Raw genomic sequence first — 20,595 nt, 5'->3', positions numbered from 1 at the left:
AGCATCCCTCCATGTTGTATGGGCTCCCCGATTCCATTTGGATGCCAGGGATAAATAATATATGTATACATATATCTATATATCTACATATATATCTGTGAGATAATGTTTTCCAAGCAGATGACAGCCCAGTCTGTCAATTTGAACGCTAGTGCCCTTTGATGAAATTGCTTTCACTTGAGCTTCAGCAACCCCAGCACCTTGCTAGTAAAAACAAATTGAGATTCATGATCTTCTTTAAAGTCTTTTCGTTGACACTTGGGTTTAGCTTTCATTTCCTAGGTTCTCCTTTGCCTGGGTTGCATAGAGCAGATCCATAAATCCCAAGCTCTGAGTCCAGAGCAGACCAACTAGACTAAGCAACCGAGAAGCTTACCATTTTATCTCTTCCATATTCTTGAGTATCTGTGTAACAAATGCAGGAGTTGTCTCCTGATTCTGAAGCTGTGCCTACTGTGCACAGCTGAATGCTGTTTGCTGATACTTTTAAACAAATCTTCAAGGAGTTACTAGAGCAAGTCATTTCCCTGAGACAGAAACTCACAGAAGAGCCAAAAGAAGAGATGGCTAGTTGTGCAGTAAGTTTGCCTCTGCTCTCCAGTTATGTTCAGTTTTTTCTGCAAAGGTTATGTTTTCTTTTTTTTTCTTTCTTTTTTATTTTAAATAGCTTGTTTTACATGTCAATCCCAGTTCCCTCTCCCTCCCCTCCTCCCGCACTCCCCTTCCACCCTCCCTCCCACCCTATTGCCAAATCCTTCCACATAGGGGATGTCTAGAGTCTATCATTTTACTCTTGGTAGGGTCAAGGCACTCCCCTAAGAGTCCAGGCTGAGAGAGCATCTCTCTTTGTGCTATAGGCACATGAAGACAGATTGTATACCAGGGATAGACACTGATCCACAGCTCAGAGCCCCATAGGTTGTCCAGGCCTTCTCACTGACACTCACATTTGGGGGGTCCAGATCAGTCCCATTCTGGCCTCCCCCCTGTCGGTCTGGGGTCCAAGAGCACTCCCCTGTTCAGATCAGCTGTCTCTGCTGGTTTTGCCAGCCCATTCTTTGCCAATTTGCTCATCATTCCTCTCTCTCTGTCACTGGGTTCCTTGGGTTCAGTTCAGTGCTTAGTTGTGTGTTTGCCTCTGCTTCCATCAGTCCCAGGATGAAGGCTCCCGGATAGTTATAGACATCAAGTTCATTATCAGGAATGGGCATTCGAGGTGGTCCTTCCACTATTGCTTAGCTTGCCAATTGATGTTATACCTTTAGATCACTCGAGGTCACTCTGGTGCCTGATCTGTCTTCGATCCTCTTCCCCCTATTCTACCCCCACCCCCTCAACTTCCTGTTCCCCCATGACCAACTCCCTTCCTCTTTACCCCCTCTATTCTTCCCAGGTCCCACTACCCCCCTCGCCCTGTTCCCCATCCATTCAGAGGATCTTGTCTCCATCCTCTTCTCTTGGGTACTATGCATATATGCATATCTTTTAGGTTCTTTCCTGTTTCCCAGACTTTCTATCTGTGGAAGTGCAGACTGGCACTATCCTGATCCATATCTAAAATCCATATATGAGTGAGTACATACCATGTTTGTCTTTTTGCGACTGGGTTACCTCACTCATGATGGTTTCTTCCAGTGCTATCCATTTCCCTGCGAATTTCAAGATTCCATTGTTTTTTTCTGCTGAGTAATACTCCATTGTGTAAATGTACCACATTTTCTCTATCCACTCTTCAGTTGAGGGGCATCTAGGTTGCTTCCAGGTTCTGGCTATTACAAACAATGCTGCTATGAACATAGTGGAGCAGATGCCCTTGTTGTATGAACTTGCCTCATTTGGATAAATGCCTAAGAGTGGAATTGTTGGGTCTAGTGGTAGATTAATTCCCATTTTCCTGAGGAATCTCCATACTGATTTCCAAAGAGGCTGTATGAGTTGGCATTCCCACCAGCAGTGGAGGAGTGTTCCTCTCTCTCCACATCCCCTCCAGCATAAATTGTCTTCGGAGTTTTTGATTCTAGCCATTCTGACAGGAGTAAGATGGTATCTCAGAGTTGTTTTGATTTGCATTTCCCTGATGGTTAAGGATGTTGAGCACTTTCTTAAGTGTCTCTTGGCCATTTTAGCCTCCTCTACTGAGAATTCTCTATTTAGCTCTGTACCCCACCTTTCAAGTGGATCCTTTGGTGTTTTGGAGACTTGTTTCTTGAGTTCTTTGTAAATTTTGGAGATTAGCCCTCTGTCAGATGTAGGGTTAGTGAATATCTTTTCCCATTCTGTGGCCTGCCTTTTTGTCTTTTTGATTGTGTCCTTTGCCTTACAGAAGCTTTTTAGTTTCAGAAGGTCCCATTTGTTAATTGTTGATCTCAGTGCCTGTGCCACTGGTGTTATGTTTAGGAAGTGGTCTCCTGTACCAACTCGTTGAAGAGTATCTCCCACTTTCTCTTCTAAAAGTTTCAATGTGGCTGGATGTATGTTGAGATCTTTGATCCATTTGGACTTAAGTTTTGTACAAGGCGATAAACATGGATCTATCTGCAGTCTTCTGCATACCACTACCCAGTTATGCCAGCACCATTTGTTGAAGATGCTTTCTTTTTTCCACTGTACAGTTTTAGCTTCTTTGTCAAAAATCAGGTGTTCATAGGTGTGTGGGTTAAAATTAGGGCTTTCGATTCGGTTCCATTGGTCTACCTGCCTATTTTTGTGCCAATACCAAGCTGTTTTCAGGACTATAGCTCTATAATAGAGCTTGAAGTCAGGTATGGTGATGCCTCCTGAAGTTCCTTTATTGTATAGGGATGTTTTGGCTATCCTGGGCCTTTTGTTTTTCCATATAAAGTTGATTAATGTTCTTTCCAGGTCCTTGAAGAATTGTGATGGAATTTTGATAGGGATTGCATTGAATCTATAGACTGCTTTTGGCAAGATTGCCATTTTTATTATGTTGATCCTTCCAATCCAAGAGCATGGGAGATCTTTCCATTTTCTGGTATCTTCTTTGATTTCTTTCTTCAAAGACACAAAGTTCTTGATATACAGGTCTTTCACTTCCTTGGTTAACATTATCCCCAGATATTTGATGCTGTTTTTGGCTATTGTAAAAGGTGATGTTTCTCTGATTTCTTTCTCAGTCACTTCATCATCTGTATATAGTAGGGCCACTGATTTTTTTGAGTTTACCTTGTATCCTGCCACATTGCTGAAGGTGTTTATCAGCTCTAGGAGTAACCTTGCGGAGTTTTTTGGGTCACTTATGCAAACTATCATATCATCTGCAAATAATGAAAGTTTGACTTCTTCTTTTCCTATTTGTATCCCCTTTATCTCCTTTTGTTGTCTTATTGCTGTAGCTAGAACTTCAAGTACAATATTGAAGAGATATGGAGAGAGTGGACAGCCTTGTCTTGTTCCTGATTTTAGAGGAATTGCTTTGAGTTTCTCTCCATTTAGTTTGATGTTAGCTGTTGGTTTACTGTATATTGCTTTTATTATATTCAGGTACGTTCCTGTTATCCATGATCTCTCTAGGACCTTTATCATGAAGGGGTGCTGGATTTTGTCAAAGGCTTTTTCAGCATCTAGTGAGATGATCATGTGGTTTTTCTTTCGCAGATTGTTAATATGGTGGATTACATTGATAGATTTTCTAATGTTGAACCATCCCTGCATTCCTGGAATGAAGCCTACTTGATCATGGTGGATGATTTTTCTGATGTGTTCTTGAATCCGGTTTGCAATTATTTTATTGAGTATTTTTGCATCAATGTTCATGAGGGAAATTGGTCTATAGTTCTCTTTCTTAGTTGTGTCTTTGTGTGGCTTGGGTATCAAGGTAATTGTAGCCTCGTAGAAAGAGTTTGGCAGTGAGCCTCCTGCTTCTATAGTGTGGAATACTTTGACGAGTATTGGAATGAGCTCTTCTTTGAATTTCTGGTAGAATTCTGCCTTGAAGCCATCTGGACCTGGGCTTTTTTTGTTTGGGAGACTTTTGATGACTGCTTCTATTTCATTAGGGGTTATAGGTCTGTTTAGATTATTTATCTGTTCTTGATTTAGTTTTGGCAAGTGATATCTATCCAGGAAATTGTCCATTTCCTTTAAATTTTCAAATTTTGTGGAGTACAGATTTTCAAAGTATGCCCTGATGATTCTCTTGATTTCCTCTGAGTCCGTTGTTATGTCCCCTTTTTCATCCCTGATTTTGTTAATTAGCATGTTCTCTCTCTGTCTTTTGGTTAGTTTGGACAGAGGTTTGTCTATTTTGTTGATTTTCTCTAAGAACCAACTCTTTGTTTCATTGATTCTTGTCAATGTTTTCCTGGTTTCTACTTGATTGATTTCAGCCCTCAATTTGATTATTTCCTGGCGTCTGCTCCTCCTGGGGGAGTTTGCTTCTTTTTGTTCTAGAACATTCAGCTGTGCTATTAATTCTCTAGTATGACTGTTCTCCAGTTTTTTCATGTGGGCACTTAGTGCTATAAACTTTCCTCTCAGCACTGCTTTCAAAGTGTCCCATAAGTTTGTGTATGTTGTGTCTTCATTCTCATTGAAATCGAGGAAGTCTTTAATTTCTTTTTTTATTTGTTCCTTTACCCAGGGATGGTGCAATTGTGCATTGTTCAATCTCCATGAGTTTGTAGGGTTTCTGCGATTTGTGTTATTGTTGAATTCTAATGTTAATGCATGGTGGTCTGATAAGATGCAGGGGGTTATTCCAATTTTTTTGTATCTGTGGAGATTTGCTATGTTTCCTATTATGTGGTCAATTTTAGAGAAGGTTCCATGTGGTGCCGAGAAGAAGGTATATCCCTTTGTATTTGGGTGGAATGTTCTATAGATGTCTGTTAAACCCAGTTGGGTCATAACTTCTATTAATTCTTTTGTTTCTTTGTTAAGTTTCTGTCTGGAGGTCCTATCTAGCGGTGAGAGCGGAGTGTTGAAGTCTCCTACTATTAGTGTGTGAGATTTTATGTGCATTTTGAGCTTTAGTAATGTTTCTTTCACGAATGTAGGTGCCTTTGTATTTGGGGCGTAGATATTTAAAATCGAGACTTCGTCTTGATGTATTTTTCCTTTGATGAATATGAAGTGCCCTTCTTCATCTCTTTTGATTGATTTTAATTTGAAGCCTAATTTGTTAGATATTAGGATTGCTACGCCCGCTTGTTTCTTGGGGCCGTTTGATTGGAAGATCTTTTCCCAGCCCTTTACTCTGAGATAACGTCTGTCTTTGGTGTTGAGATGTGTTTCTTGTATGCAGCAGAAGGAAGGGTTCTGTCTTCGTATCCATTCTGCTAGTCTGTGTCTTTTTATAGGTAAGTTGAGGCCATTGACATTGAGGGATATTAATGACCATTGATTGGTGATCCTTGTTTGCGCTTGATTTATTTTTAGTGAAGTTATTTTGTGTAGTTTCTCCTCCCTTTTTCTTTTAGTGTTTTGTAAAGTATGATTCTATATTGCCTGTGTCTTTGTGAATGTAGTTATCTTCCTTGGCTCTAGGTTTTCCTTCTAGCATTTTCTGTAGAGCTGGATTCATGGATACGTATTGTTTAAATCTGGCTTTGTCATGGAATATTTTGTTTTCTCCATCTATGGTAATTGAGAGCTTTGCTGGATATAGTAGTCTGGGCTGGCATCCTTGTTCCCTTAGCGTTTGTAGGACATCTGACCAGGATCTTTTGGCTTTCATCGTTTCCATTGAGAAGTCAGGTGTAATTCGGATAGGTCTGCCTTTATATGTTACTTGGCCTTTTTCTTTAGCTGCTCTTAATATTTTCTCTTTGCTCTGTAGGTTTGATGTTTTGATTATTATATGGCGAGGTGACTTCTTTTTCTGGTCAAGCCTATTTGGTGTTCTGTAAGATTCTTGTACTTTCATAGGCATATCTTTCTTTAGGTTAGGGAAGTTTTCTTCTATGATTTTGTTGAATATGTTTTCTGTACCTTTAAGCTGAAGTTCTTCACCTTCTTCTATACCTATTATTCTCAGGTTTGGCTTCTTCACGGTGTCCCATATTTCCTGAATATTTTGTGTTAAGGATTTGTTGGTTTTGAGATTTTCTTTGGTTGACGATGCTATGTCCTCTAATGAGTCTTCAACACCTGAGATTCTCTCTTCTATCTCTTGTATTCTATTGGTGATGCTTGCATCTGTAATTCCAGACCGTTTACCGAGCTTTTCTATTTCCAGCATCCCTTCATTCTGTGTTTTCTTTATCGTTTCTATTTCAGCTTTCAATCCTTCAACTGTTTGAGCTGTTTCCTTAATTTTCTTGGTTGTTTTTTCTTGGTGCTCTTTAGATTCTTTGAGAGATTTGTTTATTTCTTGAATTTTTCCCCCATTTCATGGATTTTTTTGTTTGTTTTTTCTTCTATTTCTTTAAGGGATTTCCTCGTTTCTTCTTTGAGGCTCTCCATCATCTTCATGAAATAATTTTTAAGGTCTGTCTCCTCTTCTTCATCTATGTAGTGCTTTTCAGGTCTTGCTGGTGTTGGATCCCTGGATTCTGGTGGGGTCGTGTTGGTGTTTCTATTGCTGAGTGATCTCTTATTCTGTCTTCTTCCCATCTCTTCTTCCAGTGGGTGCTGGTGGGGGCTTTCTGTTTCCACTGGTCTCCTTCCTTACTGCAGCTGAAGCTGAAGCTGGCCTCGCTGGGGTTGGGGTCTTGGAGGGGCTGATCTCTTTCCTGAAGCTGGGCTCGCTGGGTTGGGGTCTTGGAGGGGCTGATCTCTTTCCTGTGTGGGCGGCTCTTCTGAAGCTGGGCTCGCTGGGTTGGAGTCTTGGAGGGGCTGATCTCTTTCCTGTGTGGGCGGCTCTTCTGGAAGCCGGGAGCGGCCCCGAAGATGGAGGGGGATGGGTGATGGGCGGGTGGTCCCAGCCGGGGACCCAATCTCACCTGAAGCTGGGCTCGCTGGGTTGGGGTCTTGGAGGGGCCTGTGTGGGCGGTTCTTCTGGAAGCCGGGAGCGGCCCCGAAGATGGAGGGTGATGGGTGATGGGCGGGTGGTTCCAGTCGGGGAGCCAATCTCACCTGAAGCTGGGCTCGCTGGGTTCTGGTCTTGGAGGGGCCTGTGTGGGCAGTTCTTCTGGAAGCCGTGAGCGGCCCCGAAGATGGAGGCGGATGGGTGATGGGCGGGTGGTCCCAGCCAGAGACCCAATCTCACCTGAAGCTGGGCTCGCTGGGTTGGGGTCTTGGAGGGGCTGATCTCTTTCCTGTGTGGGCGGCTCTTCTAGAAGCTGGGAGCGGCCCCGAAGATGGGGGGGATGGGTGATGGGCGGGTGGTCCCAGCCGGGGACCCAATCTCACCTGAAGCTGGGCTCGCTGGGTTGGGGTCTTGGAGGGGCCTGTGTGGGCGGTTCTTCTGGAAGCCGGGAGCGGCCCCGAAGATGGAGGGGGATGGGTGATGGGCGGGTGGTCCCAGCCAGAGACCCAGTCTCACCTGAAGCTGGGCTGGCTGGGTTGGGGTCTTGGAGGGGCCTGTGTGGGCAGTTCTTCTGGAAGCCGGGAGCGGCCCCGAAAATGGAGGGGGATGGGTGATGGGCGGGTGGTCCCAGCTGGGGACCCAATCTCACCTGAAGCTGGGCTCGCTGGGTTGGGGTCTTGGAGGGGCTGATCTCTTTCCTGTGTGGGCCAAAGGTTATGTTTTCTGTGCATACCCTAACTGCTCTGCTACTCCTAGTTTATTTCCAGTAACAGTCTCTTGTCTTTGCTTCTTCTGAGTGTTATGATTGAAATTTTACATACACATTATTTATGCAGTGAAATATTTTATCCACTTTGTCCTTTTCAGTTTGTTTTAACATGGCATACATTTTCATTGAATTGATGATGTTCAACACTGAAGTATGTATTGTGACATATGAATATGGAAGCTTGTGGATGCCCAATTCCTAGAAAGATGGCTTTGGATTGCAAAGAATCCAACTGAGTACTCTGTTGGTTCACTGTATTATGAAAGTGAAATTCAATCATGCTGAATGCTCTGCCTAGCCAAACTCCCATAGTTATGAAAAAGTAGATTTAGAAATGGCATTTTCAGCCAGGTGGTGGCGGCGCACGCCTTTAATCCCAGCACTCCGGAGGCAGAGGCAGGTGGATCCCTGTGATTTTGAGGCCGAGCTGGACCGATAGCCTCCAAAACATTGCAGAGAAACCGTGTCTCGTAAAACCCCCCCCCCAAAAAAGAAAGAAATGGCATTTTCTTCTGTAAATATAAATTACATATATAAACACTAGAATCCAGAGCATGGCAGATATATGTAGCTCATAGTTATCATAAAACTGTAGATATCTATTCACATTATATTTTCCTTGAGTTCTTTCACAGACAGTCTCTATCACAGCAATTATGCTGTGTCTGTGTGTGGACAGCTGTCATCAGTTTATCTTAATATATTTGTGCTGACTTCATTCACCTGCATTAGGTTCTGTGTGACAACATCTACCACTACAGAGATTGTTATTTTGCTTTCGTGTTACAGGCTTTGTATATAGTATTTCTTTGTGTAGTCAGGCTAGCTTGTTATTCTCTGGGTTGCATTGGGTTTATGTTATCAGCAGTAACTATTTTGAAACATTGCTGAGTTCTGTGTATAATCCTTATTATCGTACACAGAAAGTGAACTTTTCCCTAATTATTTTGATTTGTAACTTTGCATTGGAGTCAAGGGATCTCTCCACCATTCCCCCCAGCTATAGTGTTTTTTCTTGTGGGGATTTGAGAAAATAGTGATGTAATTAAATGTTAATTTTCTCAATTTTCCCTTTTATGAAAATAGATATTTTTTTCACATAATATGTCTTGATTGTGGATTCCTCTCTCTCTACTTCTCCCACTCTCTCTCAGTCTCCTCTCCCATCCAGATCCACCTCTCGTCTGTCTCTCATTGGAAAACAAATTGGCTTTAAGGGAGAAAATAAAATACAATAGCAAATAATAAGATGAAAGAAAATCTAACACACCATAATAGGACTAAACAGACAGAAGGAAAAGAGCCCAAGGAAAGTTACAACTGATATAGATGCAGAAGTCTACTAGTTTGCACACTTATTAATCCCATAAAACTACAAATTAGGAATGAGATATTAGATACACACACACACACAGGCATGCACGCAAGCACACACATATCCCTAGGGTAAGAAGAGCAGAAAATAAAAAAATATAGGGGAAAAGAAAAAATGCACAGTTGTGACACCATATTATGAGACAAGGCACCTTCAAAGATGCTGTTGAGTTCATGAAGGCTTGGAATGAAGCCTATCTATAAGAACAGTTTCTTTTCCCAGTGACACTTTCTCAAATAAATCTAAATCTTATTTGCAAGTCATAATGAATTGGAGATAATTTATAGGTTATGGATGGTGGCTTGTGTCCATTTCTGCTTTCTGCTCTACGACCATATCTGGTGAAGAACTGTGTATTCCCTGTGTATGCTGCCTCAATCTCTGCTAGCTTATTTGTGCTTCAATCCTGTGATGTAGGAGACATTGTGCGTGTGTATGTGTGTGTATGTGTGTGCACCCTGCATCCACTTTGGCTCTTAGATTGCTTCTCTCTTGTCTTCCACTAGGTTCTTTTAGCCCTGAGGGTTGGCATATGATGGAGACATCCCATTTATGTGTTAGTGTTCTGAGGTTTCTCCCTCTCTGCAGATCATCTCTTCATGATTCTTTGTGTTTATTCCTCCCATCTGCTGCAGGAGGAAAATCCTCTGATAATGGCTGAGCAAACCTTTGCTTTTAGGGTGTAATAGAGTGAATACAGTATAATGTCATTTACGAAAAATTTCATTTATATATATATTTTTTCTTTTTTTATTTTATTTTCCAGTTTAAATTTAGATAAGAAATGAGGTTGCTTCACAAGTCAGTTCCAGGTCCCTCTCCCTTTCCCTCCCCTACTCCCGTGCCCTCCCCCCAACCCCGCCCCCATTATCCCCTCATTCCCCCAGGGAGGGTGAGGCCCTCCATGGGGGTGTCCATAGTCTGTCATTTCATATAGGGCAGGGCCTAGACCCTTCCCCAAGAGTTCAGGGTGAGAGTGCACCTCACATTGTTCTATGGGAGTCCAAAGTCTGTGTGTATACTTGGGCTGGGTACTGATCTGCTGCCCAAGGCTCAATAGATTCCCTAGGCCTCCTCACTGACACCCAGATTCAGGGGGTCTTGATCAGTCCCATGCTGGATTCCCAGGCTGATGCCTGGGATTCAAGAGTTAACCTTTGTCTGGTCAGCTGTTTCTGGGGGTTAAACCAGCCCAGTCTTAATCTCTTTGATCATCAGTCCTCCCTCTCTGTTACTGGCTTTCTTGAGTTCAGCTCAGTACTTAACCAGCCAGTAAATGAAGTTTCTGTTTCCCAGACTCTCTGGCCATAGGATTGTAGGCTGGCACTCCCCAGATCTATGTCTAAAATCCATATATGAGAGAGTACATGCCATGTTTCTCTTTTTGTGACTGGGTTACCTCACTCAGTATGGTTTCTTCTAGTGTCATCCATTTGCCTGCGAATCCCATGATTCCATTTTTTTTTCTGCTGAATAGTACTCCAATGTGTAGATGTACCACATTTTCTCTATCCACTCTTCGGGTGAGGGACATCTAGGTTGCTTCCAAGTTCTGGCTATTACAAATAAAGCTGCTATGAACATAGTGGAACAGACATCTTTGTTGTATGAATGGGCATCTTTTGGATATATACCTAAGAGTGGAGTTGCTGGGTCTTGTGGTAGGTTTATTCCCATTTTTCTGAGGAATCTCCATACTGATTTCCAAAGTGGCTGAAGCAGTTGGCACTCCCACCAGCAATGGAGGAGTGTCCCCTTTCACCACATCCTCTCCAGCATAAATTGTCATTGGTGTTTTTGATTTTAGCCATTCTGACAGGAGTGAGATGGTATCTCAGAGTTGCTTTGATTTGCATTTCCCGGCTGGCTAAGGATGGTGAGCACTTTCTCAAGTGCCTCTCAGCCATTTTAGACTCCTCTATTGAAAACTCTCTATTTAGTTCTGCATCCCACTTCTTAATTGGGTCCTTTGCTGTTTTGGAGACTTGCTTCTTGAGTTCTTTGTAAATTTTGGAGATCAACCCTCTGTCAGATGTGGGATTAGTGAATATTTTTTCCCATTCTGTGGGCTGCCTTTTTGTCTTGCTGACTGTGTCCTTTGCCTTACAGAAGCTTCTCAGTTTCAGTAGGTCCCATTTATTAATTGTTGATCTCACTGTCTGTGCTACTGGTGTTATGTTCAGGAAGCTGTCTCCTGTACCAATTCGTTCAAGGGTACCACCCACTTTCTCTTCTAAGAGGTTCAGTGTGGCTGGATTTATGTTGAGGTCTTTGATCCATTTGGACTTAAGTTTTGTGCATGGCGATAAACATGGATCGATCCGCATTTTTCTACATGCCAGTCTCCAATTATGCCAGCACCATTTGTTGAAGATGCTTTCTTTATTCCATTGTATATTTTTAGCTTCTTTGTCAAAGATCAGATGTTCGTACGTGTGTGGGTTAATACCCGGATTTTCAATTCGATTCCATTGGTCTGCCTGTCTATTTTTGTGCCAATACCAAGCTGTTTTCAGGACTATAGCTCTATAATAGAGCTTGAGGTCAGGGATGGTGATGCCTCCGGACGTTGCCTTGTTGAACAGGGTTGTTTTGGCTATCCTGGGTCTTTTGTTTTTCCATACAAAATTGATTATTGTTCTTTCAAGGTCTGTGAAGAATTGTGCTGGGATTTTAATGGGGATAGCATTGAATCTGTAGATTGCTTTTGGCAGGATTGCCATTTTTACTACATTGATCCTACCTATCCAAGAGCATGGGAGATCTTTCCATTTTCTGAGGGCTTCTTTAATTTCTTTCTTTAAAGATTCAAAGTTCTTACGATACAGGTCTTTCACTTGTTTGGTTAGCGTTACCCCAAGGTATTTTATGTTGTTTGTGGCAATTGTAAAGGGTGATGTTTCTCTGATTTCTCTTTCAGCCCTTTTATCATCTGTATATAGTAGGGCTACTGACTTTCTTGAGTTGATCTTGTAACCTGCCACTTTGCTGAAGGTGTTAATCAGCTGTAAGAGTTCCCTGGTAGAGTTCTTTGGGTCATTGATGTAAACTATCATATCGTCTGCAAACAGTGAAAGTTTGACTTCTTCCTTCCCAATTTGTATCCCCTTGATCCCCCTTTGTTGTCGTATGGCTATAGCTAGAACTTCAAGTACCATGTTGAAAAGGTATGGAGGCCCGGTTACATTTTTAATTAAAACTGAATATTTAAATCTAATTAACTTGTAAGCCAATGATACACATCATAGCCTAAATTCTTGCTTTATTCAACTTAAACAAGGAACTGTGCAAGGCGTTATTAAAACCAAATTATAATTCTTCCTGCATCAAAGAGGAACTGGGTTTCTTTTCCACAACAAAAAGCTGTGACATGTGCCCAGGATATTGTCGAATGAGATATTGCTTCTGTTCACTGATGAGCCTACTATCTAGAGAGGAAAACAAGTTACTTTTTACCCTGATTACATGTAAAATAAAACTTTTAGCCATGCTGGATTAACAAATCATTAAAGCTAATTTCACCTGTTTCTAGTAACCCTTACAAACGGGTCTGTTGGAACATTTAAAACTAATATTTGTGGTTCATGTCTTTCAATGGTACAATGCGATTACAAATTATCATTCCAAGTCGCTGACCTTGATTTCCCCTCCTTGAGACCTCCCTGACTTCTCAGCTTCTGTGACAGTGCACTACAGTGACTCTATACTCATCCTCAGCTGCCTCCTTGCCCTCTTCCACTGGGCTCTTTGTGAGTTCCTAAAGCGTCCACCCATTTTGCTGCTCCAGCATTCACTTAAGTGACCCAGGTTTACACTTTATCACTCTGAACTCAGGCCATCTTCACCCGCTGACACTTCAAACCACTTTCTAACTTCTTACTTTTCTCTCATTCTCCAAACTTGAACTCAATCTTACACTATAGATGAACTGCTCACCTATCCTGCTCATGTTTCTTCTGCACTTCTGTTACTTTAGCTCTCATTTCCCCTAATCATGTGAAAGTTACCTCAATTTTCCTATGCACTCCAGCTTCACTACCAGACTGATGTGCCTGAAATAAACCTCTGTCCATGGCAGAGCCCCATTTGACAGGGAAGAAAAAGTAAACACTAAAGGCACCTAAAAGCATCGAGCACACACAAGCATCGTGACGGTTGTGATGAAGGTACGTGTGCCCTATGACTCTGCCTGGCCATTCAGACACAGAGAAGTCAGAGTGCCATGCACTTCTGGACTAGGACACTCGGGGAAGCAGATGCAGAATTTTGCCAGTTGCTCAAGCAGACTCACCCTAGGGTGCTTCCTGTTTCTCCTGCCCCATCCACTCCTGTATGGACAGCCACCGCAGATGGCAGACAGCTGCTCCAGGCTGCCGGGAAATCCAGCAATTCTGGAACAAAGCTCAAAGGGTCACACTCACCCTGGCCATGCGAGATGAGCCCCAAGAAACCGGTGGCCTCCTGTTTCCTATGCGGGGTTCCTCTGTCTCTGCCTCTCATCCTCGAGGCTGCCCACTGCGAGGCCCGCAGACTCAGAACTTGGCCCTAAGCCAGCACCAGCGAACGCTATGGGCAGTGACACCATCAGCCCTGCACATTCCTGGCAAGCAACTTCTCTCTCCATGCCCGGGCAGTCGACTTGCATCAAAGGTTTCTGCCTCAGCTGCCACTGTTTTTGTCCCAACAGAACCTGCAGCCCACAGAGCAAGTTGTCCCAGGCCCCGCCCTAGAGGCCTCATTGGTGTCTTAATTTTCGGCGTCTGTGACGTTGACCACTAGCCAGGGAGAGGACAGGGCTTCCAGTGGCAGGGACAGACCACTAGGGTTAGGGGTTGCAGCTGGCTTTGCTCAATTTGAACGACAATGCAGTGTCTAAGATTATGAACAATCTGAGGCAGCTGTAGCGTTTGAGGTAGGTCTGGTCTTCTCCCAGGCTACAAGAGAGGACATTTTCCCCTTTTTGTTTGGTTGAGACTGAGAGTCATGTGTTCTCTGCTGGTATCAAACACCATGAAGACAGATGGCCTTGACAAACCAATTCTGCCTCCAACATGTGCGTGTGCACACCATGTCCCGTTTTGTGATATTTAATACCGAACACTTACCATTTCTACAAAGCACTTAATTTGGGTTATTTTTGTTTTGCTTTTTGGGACAGGGTTTCTCTGTGTAGCTTTGGAGCCTGTCCTGGATCTTGCTCCATCCTCAGGAGATAGAGGCTGGTTTCGAATTCAAAGATCAGCCAGCCTCTACAACCTGAGGCAGGCGTGAACCACCACAGCTCTGTAAATTTGTACAGTTCCCCAAAATGTATTTAATTTATTATTTTTACCCTCAATCAAAGGGATTTGTTTGTACACAGAACATGAGAAACTACCCTAAATATTCTAGGTCCCAAATCTGAAAAAGTCTTCCAAGATTCAAGTGACTAGAGAGCAGAAAATGTTTTCAATTTTGATTTTGCAATCATCTGATTTTATGTAATTGTAAAGATAGTTATGCTTCTAATTCTAAATAGATGGAGGCAATGAGTTGAGGTCAGAATCGCTTTTTTGTTTTTTGTTTTTTTGTTTTTTGTTTGGAGACAGGGTTTCTTTCTGTGTATTGCTTTGTAGGTAGCCAGGAACTTGCTATGTATACCAGGATGGCCATGAACTCTTGGATTAAAGGCATGCACCACCAACACCTGGCCAGTGTGGCTTAACTAATTACAGGACAATCTTGGCTAATCAGAGTCAAATTACCGATTTCTATTTCCCAGAATGCCCCGTTTTAATACTAATCTTTCCCATCAGAAGACTGCAGTTTTGAGGTGAAGTGTCTTACCCTTAGGTAGCTTTTCCCTTTATTGCTCATATGGGAAGAATGCAGACAGTAGTGCAGACCACATTAAACAAACTCAATACACATGTTAGACAAGCATAGGCTAATACACATTTGTAAAGTTGTTCATTACTTCAACTGCAATCTGACTGATAGAACCAATCTCAACATAAGACATTTTTTGTGCAAAGATGTACATGAAGTATTGGTATATAAAAATGATAAAGCTAAGTGTTCTGCAACAAATCATATTTCGTCCATGTTATAAAACTCTGTATGAGTTATATGCAAAGACATGTGTGGAGATATACACAATCATTAATCCCATGGTGGCAGAGACAGGTGGTTCTCTGTGAGTTTGACATCAGCCTGGTCTACAAAGCTAGGTCCAGGACAGCCAGTGGTGTTACAGAGAAACCATGCCTCCAAAAACCAAAAGAAAAGAAACAAAATTTGGGAAGCAGAACGGTTATATAACAGAATGCCGGTGAGATCCAATAGTGATTAGCAAAAAGTGAAGCAGAAACTGGACCTGAAAGCAGTACTTAGGATAGTAGCCTGCCAGAGTAGAGTGCGAATGAAGTCATAATTAAAAGCAAGGGGCTATCAATGAGAAGGTCATGTCTAATATCAATGACTCCAAGGAACTACACAATTAGTATTTGCATATGATATAAATTTGCTTATACTCACATGTAGTAACACTATCATGATACCTACATATTTAAGTATCTTTAAATCAAAAACATTCTCATACTTTATAATCTTGCCTAGAAAAATACTCATCCAAAAGAAATTTGAAAATATTTTCTCACTAATTCTAATTACTTTATTCTTTGTAATTGGGTACATCTATCAATACTGTAAAGCTGTTGCACCTTACATTTTTCCTTACATTATCAAAAAAGAAATGGAGTATCGTTGAACTTGTTTTTTGGAAAGCTGAGATGACCATGGGCCACACAATTGGACCCAGGTCAGACCTAGGCAAAGACAGGGAGAGACAGAAAAAAAGGGGAAGATTGGGGAGAAGGAAGGAATTCAATTAAATGAATCCCAATAAAAGGGACTCATTTAAACCAAGGCAGTGGAGGTGCACACCTTTAATCCCAGCACTCAGGAGGCAAAGGAATTTGAGGCCAGAGAGAGTTCCAAGACTGCCAGTGCTGTTATGCAGAGAAATCCTGTCTTAGAAAAACAAAGAAATGAAAAAGAACAGACTACATACACACTTGAAATGGAGAGAGTTTCTGAGTATGGTGGTGCATGCCTCTAATCCCAGCACTGGAGAGGCAAAAGAAGTATCTGAATTCAAGGTCACCATGTGCAACATAGCCATCCAGCAACATATAGCAAAACTCCTTTACAAGGACAGAAAAAAAGTTACTATACAATTGAACTCCCATTTTGTATGAAAATATAAAGGGCATCAATAGAATGAAAATAGTGTAACATTTTTATTTATGGTTTTTATAATTATCTTTTTCTGTTGGTATTTACAACCATTCCTACTTTGGTTGCTTCAAGAGACTCAAGGAGGGTCTACAGATGCAGTGAGTTCCAGGATAAAAACAAGCCTGACAAACAATGGATGCCTACTTATATGTATTTGCAATTTTATTTTCTTCATGGTGGTTAAAAAATATATATACAGATAACTTCTTTTGGTTGGTATTCATGCCAATTATTTGAAACTTCACTGTGAGGAAAACATCAGCATTTCTATTACTGTTTATAGAAGCACTATTATAAAGCTCTCGTAACAAACTCTTTAAAGAACATCCTCAGGGTCTGGTTGGGATAGAGTATAGAATATATCCATTGTCCTAGGGAACTGTTTGAGGGCTACTTTGATGTTCAACAACAGAACATACTGGACATAGGCAACTATTTTTCTAGTGCATCAACATACTTGTACACTGTAACCCAGCCCTTTGGATTGCAATGGAAGGAAGCAGCCTGGGAGATAGTAAGTTCCAGGACAGCCTGAACTAGATTGGGGAGCTTTACTCTCAAAAAACGGGGTAGAAGGGGTAACAAAATAGCCATTATCCTTAAAAATCAACTTTTAAGGGAAAATATGTTACCACTACACACTCTGCCAGGATAAAATAATGTGCAGGTAACTGAAAAATCTTATTTAATTAAGAGAAACACATGGGTTAGTTGACACTAGTATCATCTGGTAATTATAAAAGTTTGGGTATTGTCTACTCTACTCAATCACATAGATATTTGAACAAGACATATGGCAAAGGTGCCCACTCTGTTGCTAAAAGAATTTGTCTCCAACATTTTACTGCTATTATTTCACACTAAGCTTAAATTTTGTTTTGTGGTCAAACCAGGGAAAAGCTTAAGTCCTTCATGTGTGATTAATATCAATCAATATAAAGCCTAAGATGTATCATAACAACTAAGAAGTCTAAGTGACTTAAAAATGAGCTTTAAAATGGCAAAACATGGCTTAAAGTATATTAAACTATTAATTTAACTGCCTTTTCTGCCACCCAAATGACCACCCCAACCATACTGAAATGCTGTTGTGTGATATATGATGGAGTCCTATGCAGTATAAGGGATATACTTCTAAAATATTCATGTAAACATCATCTCTAGTTTCTAAAGGTATCTGAGAGACTAGCAAGGTGAAGTCAATCTACTTGAATTAACTTCCTGGCAATATTAGCTAAATAGAATCCTTGCATGTCGTCAAAGCAAATGTTCAGTGTGTTTGGAACACAAAGAAACAAAATAAGCAAGATCTTGTGCTAAAATTGCTGTTCAGACCTGCTTAAACAAGGACTGAAACAGGGCTATTAAATAAATTTATAGTCGGAAGGATCATCTTTCTGGTACTTCCTCTTGAGAAACCAAACTTTTAAATATAATCAACACTATGTAAATTTATTCATAGATGATAGCCTCATTCAAGTTAAGATAAATAATATTTTTGATCTTCTGATACCGTAAAAATTCATTTCAAAATTCGGCTCATAATTTCAGGTTGTTTTCTAGTATATGCACTACACAATTATAACATAATGCCATTTATTTATATAATTCGAAGGAAGCAACACAAAGATCAAATATATAAATTTTTATAACTGAAATATTTACGTAATGAAGTCATGGCAAGGTTCAACATTAAGAACATTGTTTTGGATATTGTCAAGATGTTTAAAAGGAGGAAAGATAAAAGGAAAAACAAACGACCTTAGTAACTCAAACACACAGTCACAGTATTCTAACAAGCCAGTCTTTACCTTTTAATAAGCAAACATGGCAACAGTTGCACCTGAAATTTATAAGAAATATTTAGAACTTGGTACTTTTAAATTAATTTTGTCCCCTGGTGATCTTCTGAATTACTAATAAATTCCAAGTATTTCTCTAAACATGTTATCAATATATTGAATGTTTGATGACCAGTGATAAAAATTTGTGGACATGAAACTGCCAGAAAAGATGTATCTTTGGGAAAAAGATGTAACGTATTAACTACCATGGTGCATTGCATCACTATTGTGTTTTGTCAAAATCTTTTGTAAATTTACCTTATTTACTGGTTTTAGGTATAGAACCCAGGCCCTCTTTCATGCTAAGCATAGTAAGATCTCCCCCTGATGTACCCCATGGTCATTTGTTTTAAAGAAGTTGGGCTCCTCCCAGTCTATACTTTTAGAATTAGTTCTGCTTTATAAAATGAACCCACACAAATTAAACCAAGAAAAGCTGAAAATGTGCTGAGTAAAATGTTTCAGAACATTAGAATCTAATATGATTCAGTTCTGAGCCAAATTGGAGGAAGAAATAAGACTATGATGTATCATCTGATTTACAGAGAAACACAAATATTATTTAGCAGACTGTTGTTACTCACTGCGTAATATCACTCTCTGGGAAACTCACACTTAATCATACTAGTAGTTACTTGTGTTGGCACAATTATCACTTTTCCTTTATGAGTCCATTGGTGAATTACAAAATGTGTAGGGAACCCGCCAAAGAAAATTAAAAAAGACTTTATACATACACTCACACAAACACATTAATACAGAGATACATTAGGAATGACTGCCAGTTTTAGCACTCTAATTTTAAACTCCTTGACTTTACAAGGGCTTATCATTTCTGAACAGGGGTGTGGGATGAGATGGTAATGGTTATGACTAGTATTCAAATTATTCATGTTGGTGTCTATACAGTACAATTTTAATATTAGGTGTAATCCTGGAAAAGAACTGGGGAATCATTTTGATATTCACAAGGAACTAATCAGCAGGACAAGATTACATGAGACAGATTGTGTACAGTAGCTGCAGCTTATAAAACACACCAGCAATTTGTACCTGGTAAGTATAAAGAGAACCAGGGATTTGGGGGGCTTTACAACCAAGTGCTTAGACAGGGTGTCAACAAATTAGATGACAAAGGAATTCACATTTTCTACATTAAAAAATTACAGATCTCACAAATGTCTTTGAAAACAGAGAAAATTCAAAGTTCTTTGAAGGTTGCAAAAGAAGAATCCTGAAATGTCACTCTGACACTAAACAGTTTTACTTCACAAGACCAATTTTATTGGCTTCTGTTTCATATATCAATAACCTCCACATTTTGAGTATAAAAACTTCTCCTTCATCTAGTACCTAGAAGAGAAGACAGGACATGTAAAGATAATTATTAGTATGCCAAACCAACAGCAAAACACAAGAAAATTCTTATGCAAATGCAATTAACATAATGATTTAAACAAAAATTGTCCAGTATTAAAAATATTTTAAAGAGAACAGTTAAGTTACCAAAAGAAAGATTATGATTCAAGCAACTACTGTGAATCTTAAATAATAATTCCATTGTACTTTTGTTTACTGTTTGTATCTTCAGATACACAGACCATACGGACCCTAAACTTCAAAGAAAACTGGGATAACCTTGAGATGCTGCTTTCCCCTTCTCCAAGTGTTGAGATTACAGGCATATGCCACCACTCCAACACAGTCTCCAAAAATACTGTGTGGGTACAACTTTTTATATAGAAGTTAATTTTATAGATATTACATTTATATGTGTCTGGCCAAACTACTTTATATGCAAACAGAAGCTTGCAATAAGGAACAATCTATGGCTGGACTTTGGTGGTGCATACCTTAAATGCCAGCACTCAATAGGCAGAGACAGGGATCTCTGTGAGTTAGAGGTTAGCCTCCAAACAATACAGAGAAACCCTGTTTCAAAATACCAAACAAAAGTGAAAAACTTAAATATGTAATGTATATTTATGTATATATGCTCATAGTCATTTTACTTTTCCCAAACCAGACGTACCATCTTACCTAACAACTGCTTATTTTGTGACATTAAACAACAATGACAAAGGACACAAAAATACTAACATTATCTTTTCTCCTGGTAAATTAATAAACCAGGTTATTTTTCTTTCTACCTAGGATTTAATTACTACATAATATTCATAGTACTACCTCTGCCTTTAGCCTATACACATAAGTCTCTGGTACTAGAGGGTGCTGTTAAGATTAATGGAAGACCTTACTTCCTTAAAGACATTATCTATGGAAGAAACTCCAGAATATATATTACTGCTTGACTGGAAAGCAACATCTGGTTTCTTCCCTAAACTACCTCTAACAATTTTGAGATTCAAACCCTTACTGTGACCCCCATCTCCACACATCA

At 40.4% G+C, this 20,595-nt stretch overlaps 1 protein-coding gene across 1 annotated transcript in view; it reads left to right on the top strand.

Annotated features, from left to right (window-relative positions):
• Positions 1–274: 274 nt before the first annotated feature.
• Positions 275–20,595, top strand: part of LOC101838884 (zinc finger protein 883-like) — a 109,916-nt gene continuing 89,595 nt past the window's right edge. Inside the window, exon 1 of the mRNA XM_040737545.1 lies at positions 275–578. Coding sequence (XP_040593479.1) covers positions 468–578 — 111 coding nt within the window. The 5' untranslated portion in view covers positions 275–467. The remainder of the gene's footprint in view (positions 579–20,595) is intronic.

The sequence above is a fragment of the Mesocricetus auratus genome, unplaced genomic scaffold, assembly GCF_017639785.1.
Source record: "Mesocricetus auratus isolate SY011 unplaced genomic scaffold, BCM_Maur_2.0 Super-Scaffold_100676, whole genome shotgun sequence".
Classification (NCBI taxonomy): domain Eukaryota; kingdom Metazoa; phylum Chordata; class Mammalia; order Rodentia; family Cricetidae; genus Mesocricetus; species Mesocricetus auratus.
Note: the sequence above shows the minus strand (reverse complement) of the source record. Positions and strands in the feature narration are given on the sequence as shown.